Source organism: Acanthochromis polyacanthus, chromosome 15, assembly GCF_021347895.1.
Source record: "Acanthochromis polyacanthus isolate Apoly-LR-REF ecotype Palm Island chromosome 15, KAUST_Apoly_ChrSc, whole genome shotgun sequence".
Classification (NCBI taxonomy): domain Eukaryota; kingdom Metazoa; phylum Chordata; class Actinopteri; family Pomacentridae; genus Acanthochromis; species Acanthochromis polyacanthus.
In genome coordinates this window covers 27,559,027-27,573,017 of record NC_067127.1, presented here as the reverse complement: position 1 = coordinate 27,573,017, position 13,991 = coordinate 27,559,027, and the positions used below count along the sequence as shown (strand labels likewise).

Sequence of the window (13,991 nt, the reverse complement as noted above, 5' to 3'; positions counted from 1 at the left end):
TCATGTCTAAAAACAGAGCGGAGACTTTCTCTTCGGCGGAGCAGAAACTTCTCACGGAGTTGTACGAGGACTACAGGGAGATTATCACAAGAAAAGGCAACACGGTTGCGATAAATAAAGCTCGAGACGCTGCCTGGGAAAGCATTGCCGACCGTTTAAATGCGTAAGTGTTTATTTTCTTTTTAATGAAGCACTTAGTCTGAGCGTACACACGCACACATGTCTGAAAATTTAATTTTCAGAGGGCAAGTTTTTGACACTGATTAGGGATAACCCACAACTGCAGTTGTGTTGGTCTTACAGACCATTCATTCATTCATTTTTGTGTTTCTACATGGTGTTCCTTGGTTATTTACAGAGCGCTAACACCATCTATTGGCCACCTTTGGCAATAGCAGCCTTTGTGTATAATTTCTGTTTCCTGTTCTCGTTGGAACGAGATTTCAGTTGCTAGTCAACACGAGCCTTCAGTTAGCACAAGCTATTCTTCGTGGTCAAATGTGAAATCCATTAGTTCTTCTTCAAACCCGAATCAGTTGTGATTCCCCCACGGGGGCAGTGCCGGTGAGTTTTATTGTCATGTGTTTTTGATGACTATTTTCTAAAGTGAATGAGAGATATATGGAAGAAAACTGATGTACCGTTTGTTAGCAAGCGTCTTAGCTTCACACGGTCAATCTGCTCAAAAGTAAAACAATGTCTTTGTTGAATATGGATTCGAATATGATTCAGACAGACATTAGCTAAAATGTGTTTTTATTTCTGTCTAGTTTTACAGCTTTATGTTTTACACAACGTGTGTGGAATAAAAGGAGAGGAGAAAATGAAGATGGGTCGGCATTCCTCCTTTTTGTTGTTCTCCTCGCCAGCTGTTTACACGCACTGGATAGCTGAACACGCAAACGTTTAGTGAGGCCAGTACAGCAGTGGTTGATGACTTTTTTTTTCCTCACCCTGAAGTTTGTTACACTACTGTGGCCCAGAGGAGATCAATCTTGATGAAATAAAGCTTTTCAAAACCCATTGAAGACATTTTTTTATGTGTGTATAAACATGTATATGCATATATATATATATATATATATATATATATATATATATATATATATATGAATATGAGAGAAAGAGGCTACAACATAGCCTGGTTTTGTGTAATGTGATGGTGGTTTTCTTTTCTTTTCTTTTTTTTTTTTTTTGTCCTGTCCGGCAACAGAGCAGACAGAATGGGGATCTGGCTGCTGCATTGTGCCATACAAGTTTGCTTTTCCAAGGGGAGTTTATAAGTATAAGACTCCCCTTGATACTGTACAGTAATTTATTTAGTTTGAATACTTGTTGATTAGTTAAATATTCATAAGTTTGCCGGACCTGACAGTGGAAAGGCAGGAAGAGAGAAACGAGAAGAGAGGAAAAGAAAAAAACAACAACAAAGGGGGATAGTGAAGAGAAAAGGAAGAGTGCAAGAATACAATTATCTTTCAATTGAAACCGACACAACAGACAACAAGCTAGTACACCTTAACAAAGACACACCGGAACGCATCCTACGGGTTTTGTTAGGAAACACAGCTAGTAATTATTCAGATCATCAATGTGAAACAAACAAACTGAGGAAACATGTCTTTTGATATTTTGGCACCAGGACAAACTTAACACCCCACAAGACAACATGGTTGCTATGTCCACATGCAGAGTACAGTGCAATTGTGACTGTGATCATGCAACTATGACCTCTGACCTCTGTGAAGGCCAGAAGCGGGCCCGAGAGCCCACAAGACCCAGGCGAGCCGGCAGCAATCCCAGAGTAGAGATCCGAGCCACCAAACCACGAGGACGACCACGGATCGGCCCGGAAGGGGGCAGAGGGAGAACCCGGCCAGGACCCCCAGCGTCCAGCAGGGCCGGGCCCCAGGCGACCAAGACCGGCGGCCGCCGACCCCGCCAGGGGCCGGAGGCCCAGGGTGGACCCAGCACAGGACCCCGGGCCCCAGGCATCCAAGAGGCAACCCCCGCCCCCCCAGGCAGAGGGTCAACACCGCCAGGGGAACCAGCCACCCCAGACGGCCACCCGGCATGGGCCGGCGCCCCCGCCGCAGCTCAAGATCCAGGGCACCCCACCCCCCCACCCCCTCCCTACCCCGCTCCCACCCCCACCACCCACCAACCCCCCCATAACATCCATAATCATTTACCCACTCACCCACCCATAGTGCCCCATGAGGGCGCCCCCGGAAGGCCGGGGGACACTGGGCCACAAAACCGGGCCCCCACCACCACCCACGCCCCCCCGCCACCCCCCACCCAGATGCGGACAGCCACGCACCCCCAAAGACCAACAGGCCCCCAGCCCGCAGCTAGCCACAGACCCCTCGCCCACGGGATACCACCCCCTCCCGCCCCACCCCGGCGGCAACCAGAAAACGGGGATGTGAAGAACCCCATTACCCTCACCTCCCCTGCACATGAGTGTTGGTGAGATCTGTGTTGTTTGCAATTAAAATTGGGGGGTAGTAGCTAAGCCGTGCTGGGAGCGGAGTCAACGGGAGGTCCCGCCTACCCCAGCAACCCTGCCCACCTTACACGGCATGCTGTGTCCCCCAGATGCAGTGTGTGTTATCAGTATTTTGCTGTCTTTAGTGACTAAGTGCAATTAAAACTTGAGAGGTGAGCCATCAGAGGGTGCAGTGGATGGGGCCACTTAGATGGCCCCCACCACCACACCCAGCACAATGAGCACACCTCCCATAACCCTACATGCGTGTGAAAGTGAGCAGAGGAAGTGAGGGGTCCGGGGATGAGGTCTGTAGGGAAGAAAACTTCCCCCCAGAGGGTGAGCCACTAAGGGCAATAGGCACCCCCGTTTCCCAGGTGCCCTCCAGCGCAGGACGAGCCAGGAGCAGCTGCCACCAAGACCGGGGCCCACAGCAACCGCAGCCGGAGACCCGCCGACCAAAGAGGCATGCAGCCGCCACACACCAGAAGGCGGAAAGGCGAGGGAGGACAGAGGGCAGCAGAAGAGCCCAACCCAGGGCCCACCATCCCAAGGCCCACCGTGGCCGCCCGACCGAGGTCACAGGACCCCTCACACGCACACGCGCGCACACACACACACACACACACACACACACACACACACACACACACACACACACACACACACACACACACACACACCCCGCACCCCAGATCCCCAGGCAGCGGCCAGGCACTGGCCCAGACCCGCAGCAGCACATCCGGGCCAACCAGGCCCCCCAGCAAGGTCGACCCCCCACCCCTTTTTTTTTTTCTTTCTTCTTTTTTTGTCTGCAAGTCTGCTCAAAAATGACACCAACCAACCATGGTGTCATTGCTTAAGCTTCATGTGCAATTTTTTTCTTCTTTGTGACTGTGACCATCACCTGTCCTCATGGCAAATTAACCTATCATGTTTATTTCAAGCTGTTTCCTGCATTATGCCATTGAGGGCTGTGCACACCCAAGTGAAACATAAAACAAACACAGGACAGACAGAAAGGTGAGGCATAGACAGTGTTCTAAGAGAAAAGGTGCATTTTAGTTGTTTGTGCTCTTTAATTCACACCTTAAAACCAGTTACAAATCTAAAACCCTTCACAAACACCAAATACGACAAAATCCCAACTGGATCAATCATGAAGATGTCAGGAGACCACAAGAAAGATAGATAAAGCAGAGTGAGATCCACAGACACGAACCCAGCAACCTCCACTGACTCAGCGACCGGAGGAACAAACTCTATTGAGTTTTGGTAGGTGCCGGTGTGGTGAGTCTGGCATGCATGAAAACCTCCACCAAACGGAGGGAGCTGTCTCCTCCAGCCCAAGGAGGTCCCCACAGCCCCCCCGCAGGAGCCACCAAGCGGAGACCCAGCCCAGGAGCCCGGAGCGACCCCCGCCGACACAGCCAGAGCCCCAAGGCCCGCGCAGCAGAACGGGCCATAGCAGACCCCCACAGCGCTCCACCGGCCCACAGCCCCACTTCCCCCACGACCACCCGCCCCCCCATCCTCCCCCACAACCCGACCCCCCCGCCCCCAGCCCCCAAACCCCCGCCACACCCCCCCCACAACCATGCCGCCCCCCCACAACCCACCCCCCCTCCAGGCCACCTCCCCACCCCTTGCCCAGCCACACCACCCACGCCACCCTCGCCACCCCTCCCACCCCCAAATCCGGGAGGCCACCCGCTCACCGGAAAACAGCACCAAGGGACCGGGCAACAGCACTGCAAGGGCAAACGAGCCCAGCCCACCCCTGGCCGCCCAGAGAGACGCGACCCTGAGGGAGGGACGGAGAGGAAGGAACACCAGGGGAGGCGCAACAACCCGGGCCCTCAGGCCCGGCAGGGAGAAGCCCCGGAGATCACGCCAGTAAACCTATTGTGATTTACCCTGTTACTGAGTTCACCAGTTCCCCGACTGGTGAACACTAGCCCTGCACCGTGAATGTGACCCACCCAAGTGTATATACAAGTATGTGTGGTGCCTTAAGATTGGGGGTCGGGAGGCAGAGCAGAGGGTAACGAACCCCCCCCCCCTCAGTCTCCCCGCAAGCCCAAAATGTGATTGTGTATGTGGTGCGTTAAAATTGGGGAAAGAAGTGTCAGGGTGGGGGCATAGATGGGGGACCACAGTACAACACTGCACTGGGGCCTATCCCGTCTAATGACGTCCCACCCCATAACCACCCACTCCCCAGGTAGTGTGGTGCATTAAAATTGGAGGGGAATTGTGGAGTAGGAATAGTACCTTTCCACTCCCCCCCCCCCCAAGGGATGTGTTGTGTGCCCTATGTGTATATTTACAAGGTGTATTGTGTGAAGCTAGTGAAGTGAATTAAGAGGAGCGATCAACGGGGCCCCACCCAGCCAGGCGGAGGGAGGTGCGCGTTGTTTTCAATAACTGAACATAATTTAGTTTTGTAAGTTCTGATATCCTGGGAGAGATATTTATGCCTAAATATCTGAGGTTTCCAGCCTGTATTATGATGTTAGATATTCTTGGTATGTCACATTGTGACATATGTGATGGTGGTTTTCACTTTTTACTCTGGTAGGCCTAATTCATGTTCTTGATTTGACAAATATATATCCACCATAGATGAATAAAGCAGCAACATAGGTAACACCTAAAACCAAAGTAGGAATACTTTGGAAAAAAGGGGCAACTTCACGTGGAGATGTTTCATCAAACACTCAAACTTTGAATAAAAAAGCAGAAAAAAACATGTAGGCCTATAGAGGAGATGTCTTTTTTATTATGATAGTGCTACTGTGCCCTACATTTAAATAAGGGAGAAGACACAAATGAGCTTGTACACAAAATAGTTATCTTATCATTTGGCATCACCTTTGGATTATCATCATGATCAGATTGGACCGCTGGTAAAAGGAAGGTATTCTTTATGGAAAACTGTGGCTGTTGTGTCCTCCTTATTTTAAGACAATCTGTGCCTATTCCTCTTATGTGTTGACTGCACTTTGAGGGTGAAAGAAGAAAGAAAATGAGATATTTCCAAGTATTTACCGCTGGTGGATTCGAACCCACGGCGCAATGAAAAGTAAAACCACATTTAATCTACTTAACTACACTCTAACCACTGATCCACAGTTGCACACTGTGACAAAATGTGTAGTGTAATATGATATAGTTTGATTCACGGTTATTCCGGCGTTATTTAAAAAAGGTCTCAATGTATGTCACCGAACAAGAACATCATTGATTACAGATCAAGATGAATTTCATGTATAACATGCAGTTCATAGGTGTCTTTCTGAAGCTCGTCAGAACCTTCTCTGACATGGGGCTAAAGTAGGGTGACCATATTCTGTTTCTCTGAAAAGAGGACACACTTCCAGCTCGTGTGCGAAAAATTTTCTGTCCCCCCCCCCCCCCCCCCCCCCCCCATTTTTAGGGGTTTTCCATGGGTCAGGGGGCTTTCTGTGCTTCAAACTCAGTTAAACAGATATTCTGAATTCCCCAGAAAAGAACACTTTCCCTGGATATACAGAAAAATAGCCCAAAACACTCACAAACAGTTGCTTTATAAATAATATATTTATTAAATTAAAGCAATTCTCCTAAACAATATAATCAGTCACATACAAATATGGCATGCTCTAGTCTTTAATAGTTATTGACTCAGGTTGTGTCGGAACACATGTATTCAGATGTTTAACAAAATAAGAAATAATCATCTCTCTTAAGTCTGACACTTACACCTGAGTTAGGAAAAGTGAGGGAGAGTACCATTCTTCAAAATAACCTCCCAATTATCAATTATGTAAAAATAGAAATAATGCCTCAAAATATTAAACAAAAAGAAAAAAGAGAGATAGCCTATTTTTTAATGTTCAGTTAGGCCATTTTTCAAAATAATGTGTCTAATGGCAAATGAAAAAAAATATAGAAATAATGCCTCAAGTCAACAGTCCTTTTTTTCCTTCTTTTTCCTTTTCTTATTAGCTACAGAGACATAAGTCCCAGCTTTGCAGACTGTACATTCTGCCTCCCATTTGACACGACCCAGACGAAAACAGGGGTACTTTATTCGCATTTCATCAGTGAAATGACATTTGCGTTTCGGCATTTTCTTTCTGTTCGAGTGCTCTCTCGCAGTGTGCCTACCTGCCTGTCAGCCTGCGAGGAAGCGAATCTCCAGCGCCGTGGCGCGCGCTGGCGCTTCAGAGACGCGGTGCTGGCGCTCCGCAGCGTGTGCAGTGGAAATTGTCTGATAGAAGAGAATGGGTTCTAAGCGCTGCGCAGTACGATTCAAGAGCGCGGCGCGGCGGTTTCGCGTTATGTGGAATTTAGGGGATCAAAAACCCGGACATTTGAAGGACTTTATAAACGCCGGCCGGACAGGCCGGACAGCCTCTCAAAAGAGGACATGTCCGGGCAAAAGAGGACGTATGGTCACCCTAGGCTAAAGTAAGCTTGACTGTTAGCCTGCCCCGGACCAGACTTGTCGCTCTGGCTGAGTTACCATGGCTACCAAGGCAGGCTAGCCCTAAGCCTTGTTGGTGGAACAAAACTCCCACTAAAGTTAGCAAAGCTGACCGAAATAAGCCAGGCTTAGACCTAAGCGAGCTTCGTGGAATATCCCCCTGATGTGACTCCTGAGCCAAAGAAAAAGGGGGGACAAACAAAACCGAAACACATAACAAGAACAACACATATACAGAACAAAAAAAAACCCTCAGTCCATCCCTCCACATCTCTCCCATTCCTCTTCCCCTAATACAAACCAAACATGTCCACATCTTCAATCCCAACAGGATAACACTTTCTGTTTCCATAACCTTTTCTTAATCAAGAGGTCAACTAGATGAACAATACAAAGACTTACACCATATTTTTTAAAGAACAATGTATGATGACAGAAAATTAACATTAGTCTCAAAATTTTACTAAGGCAAACCGGCCAGTAGCAAAATCACCCCAAACAGAGAGCCTGGCCCACATAACAAACTCTGCTGCTGGATGCGCGTGGCACAGAAAGAGGAGAAAAAAAAATTAAAAGGGGTTAGAGGGGAATAAATAATTACGGAAAGTGCCTAATATAAGACAGATAGGAGTACATCAAGGGCACATCAACCAAACCAAGGATTCATTGATGCCAATGTAACGTTTACTATCATAATCAGGAAAAAGAAGAGAAAAAGAAAGAAAAAACGGCGAAAGGAAACAAAATGGTTATAGCATTACATATGTCATCCAAATAACACAATTGGAAGTAAACAAAGTCCCCAATGATAGAGAGAAAAATACTTTAAGTCTGTGCTCACGCTCTTACTCTGATCTTATGACCTCTGTAGTAGTTCATGGTTGATTAATTTAAAAATAACAACAATAATGTTGAACTTTACAGTATCAGTGCAGTGGGATTAAACATGTTAAATTTAATTGTACAATGTCATGTTACAAGCAAAATAACCTATACCTAAGTTATAACTTAGGTATACCTAATTTATAACTTCGGTATAGGTTATTTTGCTTGTCGGTAGCAAAATATCTGTCATGTTTGTTTGACATGGCATGCAAAGTTAAGACTAATTTGAAAATGGTGCAGCAACACCCCCAAGGAATATCTGGTCATTTCACCTGGAATGATCCATCAGGATACACTCGCAGTATTGATTCGCGGTGTTTAAGCCTGTGTTGCCTGGCCCAGCAAAGCACCTTCTCCCTCTCCTGAAAACGATGAAAGCATATCACAAGGAATATCTGGTCATTTCACCTGGAATGATCTATCAGGATACACTCGCAGCATTGATTCGCGGTGTTTAAGCCTGTGTTGCCTGGCCCAGCAAAGCACCTTCTCCCTCTCCTGAAAACGATGAAAGCATATCACAAAAGGCCTGGGTCTACCTCCCGGTTCAGGTTTAGCGGCTGGGGAGCGATGAGCTCTCTCAAGCTCCGGGGGCTTGGAGAGGACATCGGGGCCAAGGTTTTTCATGGGCAGGTCAGATATGAACTTGACCAGGTCCCGGCCCTTTTCACTGCCCTCGGGAATGTTAATTGTCCAGAGGCTGACTCTACGGGACCTGTTTTCAAGATCGTCGAGGCAGTCATGAACAGACTTGCTTTGGGCTTGCAGAGTCCTCACTGTTTTTTCTGTGCTTTTTACAAGCTCAAAGTTATCCTCGGCCAGTGTTTCCGCAGCAGACAGGCGTTCATTAAAGTTATTCACCGTTTCGCGAAGTGCGTCCATCGAGGTCTCCAGTGGTTTAACAGACTGACCATTGCTTCTCCAGTTCTGAAATTAGCTTGGTCGTTGATAAAACGTCGGACGAGTCATTGTTGAGACCAGGAGTGTTGCTAGCATCTGGGCTCACGGCTGCCATTTTAGCAAATTTGCTAACTACAGTAGCCGCTCCACCGCGAGTGACTGGGCAGCTCGATGTATTACTCGCTTGAGATTTAGAACCACTTATTTGTCGACCAAGTTTACGTTGTTACTGTAGTCCACCACTTTCCAAAATCAGTAATGCTGTTTACAGGTATATATTAACAATTCAACCAGGAGAACTCTTCATGTGACCTACTCGTACATCGTCACCACTGGATGTCTCCGCACAGTAATCAGTCTTAATCAGAACATACATCAGTACATTTTCATAGTGCAATTTCAAACTCTCTTTTTCAGAGTCAAAACCACTTCAAAACAGCAGTATGGGCTACTAAACAACCTTATGAACTCATCCATGTCTAAGGCCTTCGCTCTGCTGGACAGCCATGGTGGTGTGCAAGTGATTTTTTTTTTAATCAGTTTCAGTGCTGGAAAAGCTGCATTCGCAAGCAGCGGTGCTCACAAGTAGAGCGACTGCTGTTTTGCACAGTCTGAAGAGTCCGATTCTGAACAGTCATCAGGGTCAGAAATGTCCGGCTCCTCCACTGGTGCATCTAAAGATATGAATTAATATAGAGTCAGTACCTGTTTAAGTAACGTTATATTAAAAAAAAATACAATTCTACAATGTGGCATAAATTGCAGACATTTAACAAAGACACAATTAAAAACTGCACAGAATTCAACGCCATCAGTTTAGAGTAGGTCATTTAGTTATTTAATTCACACAACTATGACAGAAAAACAAATAAATAATACAATATTGTAAAAATACAAGTGCATCACTTTTCTCGTGTCTGTATTTTCACCAGGAGATAGATGGTTGCTACTCTGGCCCTGGATGGTTGACTCAGCAACACATGATGCTCCCTGGCTGCATTCAGGCTGACTCTGGCCCTCTCTGCAGCTGTCAGTGCTGTCAGTCTGAATTGCACTGTCCCTGCTCTGACCTACTGACTTCTACTAATGAAAAAGTTCAGAATATCTCCTCTCTGTTTCATCGTCTGTCAAACACATCACGAAAAAATATTATTTACTTAATTGTGCTCAACTTCAATAAGCGGAATCAGCATTGTAAGTACGCATGCACGGTGCTGGGTCAATAAGTTCCGCGTCAGAATTCAAAGCTACCCACAATGTCAACAAAGCCCGATAAAGCGTTACTGTCAGCCCTATTCGCACGGGATTAGTATTACCTGGGGACCTCGGGTGATTTGTAATAATTGCCGAGGAGGTTGGTGATCTTAATCCCGTGCGAATGCGCCATGTCGGTAATTAGTAAAGTAATAATTCCCCCGCAAATTACCTACTATATTTCGCCGAACACCGAAGTCCTGGGATAATACTAGTCCCATGCGAATCTGCATCTCAGTGATTGGGGACTATTTTTGTTGTTGTTGGTTTTTATTGCGCGTCTTTTTCTACATCTTTTTCAGTTGAATCATGGAGGCTGCGGTGGAAATTACTGACAGCATTTTAGGAGCAAATGCAGGAGTAGGCCGATACATAACAGGCCTATGAAGCAAATACACTTAAACAGCAAAATTAAATGAAGAAGAAGAGGGAAATTTAGAAGGATATTGAGATAGATGACATGCGTAGCAGTGTGCATTAAGCATATCTTTCAACAGGCTGAATCCCAACGCCCTGACAGCCCGTTATCCCAACAGCGCTGCCCGCTGTTCAAAAGTCACGTTGCTACTTTGACATGTGTACTATTGCCATGACGACTACATACCACATTAAAAGTGATCATTTTAACCCAAACCACAAGCTTTCCATGAACCTAACCTAGTGGTTTTTGTGCCTAAACCTAATGAAACAATAACAATAGTGCTGTTACAACATAGGTTTTTAATGTATTTAAAGTTTAGTCGTGCGACCGGTGACTGTTTTTTTCAAGTAGCGACCGACCACTTTGCACTATAGACTGTGTATATATACAGAATAGACTCTGTGTGTGTGTGTGTGTGTGTGTGTGTGTGTGTGTGTGTGTGTGTAAATATATATATATATATATATATATATATATATATGTATATATACACATATACATATCCTGGCTGTAATGTCAGTAAATTCGAGTAAAATACAGACTTCGCTTATCCCATGCGAATGCACTTAAAGAAACACAGACGTCCTGGGGTAACTTACAAACTACCAGAGGTCCCCAGGTAGTAGTATCGTGCAAATAGTACATAAGGGATCTGGAATTGTCATCTGACAGCCGTCAATATCGATCGGAAGCAGAGACTTATAGTCAATGTTGACAGCCTCCCGTTCCTGCTCTTTTGTTAATACTATTGGGGCATTTTCAAATGACAATGCCCAAGCAAAGGCCGCGAGTTCTTTTTATTCCCTTCGTGGTAACACTGTACCCCCGTTTCTTACAAAAATCTTTCAAAACATCAACTTTACAATGGTCAAAGTATTCAATATCTGTATCGCGCTCGGCCATGTTTACAGATCTGGGGTGACCTGACCTTTGACTTGGACCAGCTTGCTTTCCGTGCTGCGAGATGCTGAATCCGCTTATAGAAGTAGTTGAAAAGTAACTGAAATGCTGAATAAATTAACTTAGAACAAAAATGTGGATAACTAAACTTTAACTGTCCCTCTGGTTTAGCTAAAGATAACACAGTTCTCAATTAGCTGTGATAGTTTGCATTAATTAGCACATTTTCACAAGTCACAAATCTTCACCCTTCGGACATGAATTTCTAGCAGGAATGCATGCCTAATTTCTTTTTCTTTATTCCTCAAACTACACAGACATTTTTCATGCAAATTCAGGCAAGCAAATTTTAACAGTAGTTTGTATAGGTGCTAGCCAAAATTCATGCTAAAACTAATAGTCTTCTTACCGCAAAGTGCAAAGCTGCTCATCTTCTCCTCCAGCATCGGGAAACGTTGTCAAAGCTTCTTCAAATCCAAACCAAATACACAGTACCGATCAAAAGATTAAACTAACGTAATTGGTGCCTTCAGTTGCAGTCGGACAATGTGCTCGGTGCAAACAAACCCCCACACCATAGAACTAATACTCCCTGTGCATGCTCTGATAATTAGAGTCAGCGGCATATTATATGTAGGAGTGAAAGCGCCACTTGCCACGTATTGTAGTGGATGTGCAGTTACACATACGGCACTGGTACGGCAATGAAAAAGTAAATGGTAGTTTCGCTGTGCATGTTCCCCAGGGTCCAATAGTATGTGTCTGTAGAGCCGGAGGCTGCAGGGAAAGGACTGTTTGTTTTATAACGTTTTATTTGTTTAATGTTTTTTGTCTCGAAACACAATGAATAAAGGTGTATAAATTTCATGTTGCCTAACACAAATCTTAGCAACTCAGTCATGATATTGTAATAAGTGCTATTTTGGGTGACTTAAACCTTTTTAGGTTGGATATGAAACAGTACTTTGTATGGAATAGTCAATGTGGTCCTGAAAGTGCATCCTCCGACTCTGCAGACAAACTTACTGGGGCCAAAATGAAAGTGGCATACTCACTGAAAAACCTTTTAAATTCTAAGTGTATTTTGAGTGAAATCACACGCGCCTCCCCTGGCTCGCACTGTGCCCCATGCTTATGGAATGAATTTCCTATCATAATTCAAGAGCATTTTAAATTGATTTGAGGGCAGCATTTATCGATTTCATTCTCAGATTTTGTGATATTGTCTCTCAGAACTCTGCTCTCGTGCTCAAATTTGCTCTGCGTGTGCTCAAACTGTGTCCTCACACTCGGTTACGATGCTGCTCGCGCAGATTTCCTGCGCTCAAACTCAAACTCTTCCTCTTGCTCTCACGGAACTTCTGCTCACGGATCTCTGCTCTACTCTCAGATTTTTTGTGTATCAACGCTGTCAACCAATAGAAGGCCGGCGAGCTTTGACCAATCAGATTATCCCTGTTTGTATACGGGTGCGTTCGCTGTTTTCCGAGGAGCGTTGCATACGGGCGGGCACTCTTTCAACAGGTTTTATCTACTCTCCCTACCTCCGGGACTGTAATAAATGTGATTTCTTTTATTTTTTTGACCACTGTTGGAATAAAATATCATTCAATGCATACACCAGCGTCCGAGCTTCTCATTAAAACGGCTATATTGTATAATAATAGCGGCATCGAACACTGCTCTTTGAGGTGTCCTGGTGGAGAAAACAATGTCACCATGACGCCGCTCGGGGACGACTGCCATCTTGGTCCGGTCATCGTACTTACAGTTCAGCAGCAGAAAGAACCAGATGCTAGAGCACTGTGCCGCATATTCATGTTCAAATCGCCGGATCGTCGAAAACAGGGCACAAGGGATTACTTTTCACAAGTAAGATTGAACATTACTATTGGTTGTATTTTGTGAATCGAATATTACTGTGCTGTATTTATGCCCACCAGCGAAATCATGGCCAGCTAGCTAGGCTATGTTTACTGCCGGTGTTGACCCGTCTGTGAAACGAGACTTTATAAGTCATATTCTATAACACTGACTTAGATTACAACTGACACAGGAAAGCTACAATATATATTACTGGTATAACATTGACCAGCGAATTTTACACAGGTGGCACAGACTGTATTGTTCACATGTAATTCACCCTAACAACAGTAAGCTACCTCTAATGTTTCATACCCACCCACTTACTTAAAAATACAGACAACTGAACATCTGACTGTAGAATACTTTGCAAACAAGGTTATTCACAGTTTAAGCAGTTTTGGTTCATTATCAACAGGTATGCATCAAAATAGGAGTTTTGTTGAAGAAAGGTTGTAAGAAATTTGAAGAAAACCTCTTGACCTCTTTTGTAAGATGTTTTTGTATAGACTCTCCCAAATCTTCCATTTTCATTTTGAAGGTGATGTGTGCCGTGCAAGCTTGGTCAGAGATGCTGTATCATCATCATTTGACGAGAGCTCCCACCTTCTAGCTCTGAAAAACAATGGAGGTCTACTGATTCCATCACAAGGCACAGTGAAGGTTTGATTTTATGATCTTGTTTATTTTTTTATCTTTGCATGTTAAAGTTGCTTTGTTCTTTGTTATTTTCTCTGTACTGTGAACTGTCTTTTAGCACTGTGTAAAGCGCTATATAAATATAATTTTTTAAAATTATTTTTAAA

The 13,991-nt window shown here is 45.1% G+C and overlaps 1 protein-coding gene across 5 annotated transcripts in view; it reads right to left on the bottom strand.

Moving 5' to 3' along the window:
- LOC110971188 (sodium/potassium/calcium exchanger 3-like) overlaps positions 1–13,991 on the bottom strand; it is a 323,311-nt gene that overhangs the window by 13,680 nt on the left and 295,640 nt on the right. The window contains exon 16 of one of the 5 annotated variants that reach the window (XM_051959598.1): positions 5,936–8,209. The exons of the other annotated variants lie outside the window; for them this stretch is intronic. Coding sequence (XP_051815558.1) covers positions 8,111–8,209 — 99 coding nt within the window. The 3' untranslated portion in view covers positions 5,936–8,110. Of the gene's footprint in view, positions 1–5,935; positions 8,210–13,991 lie in introns of those variants that run through there. 5 annotated transcript variants of the gene reach the window in all.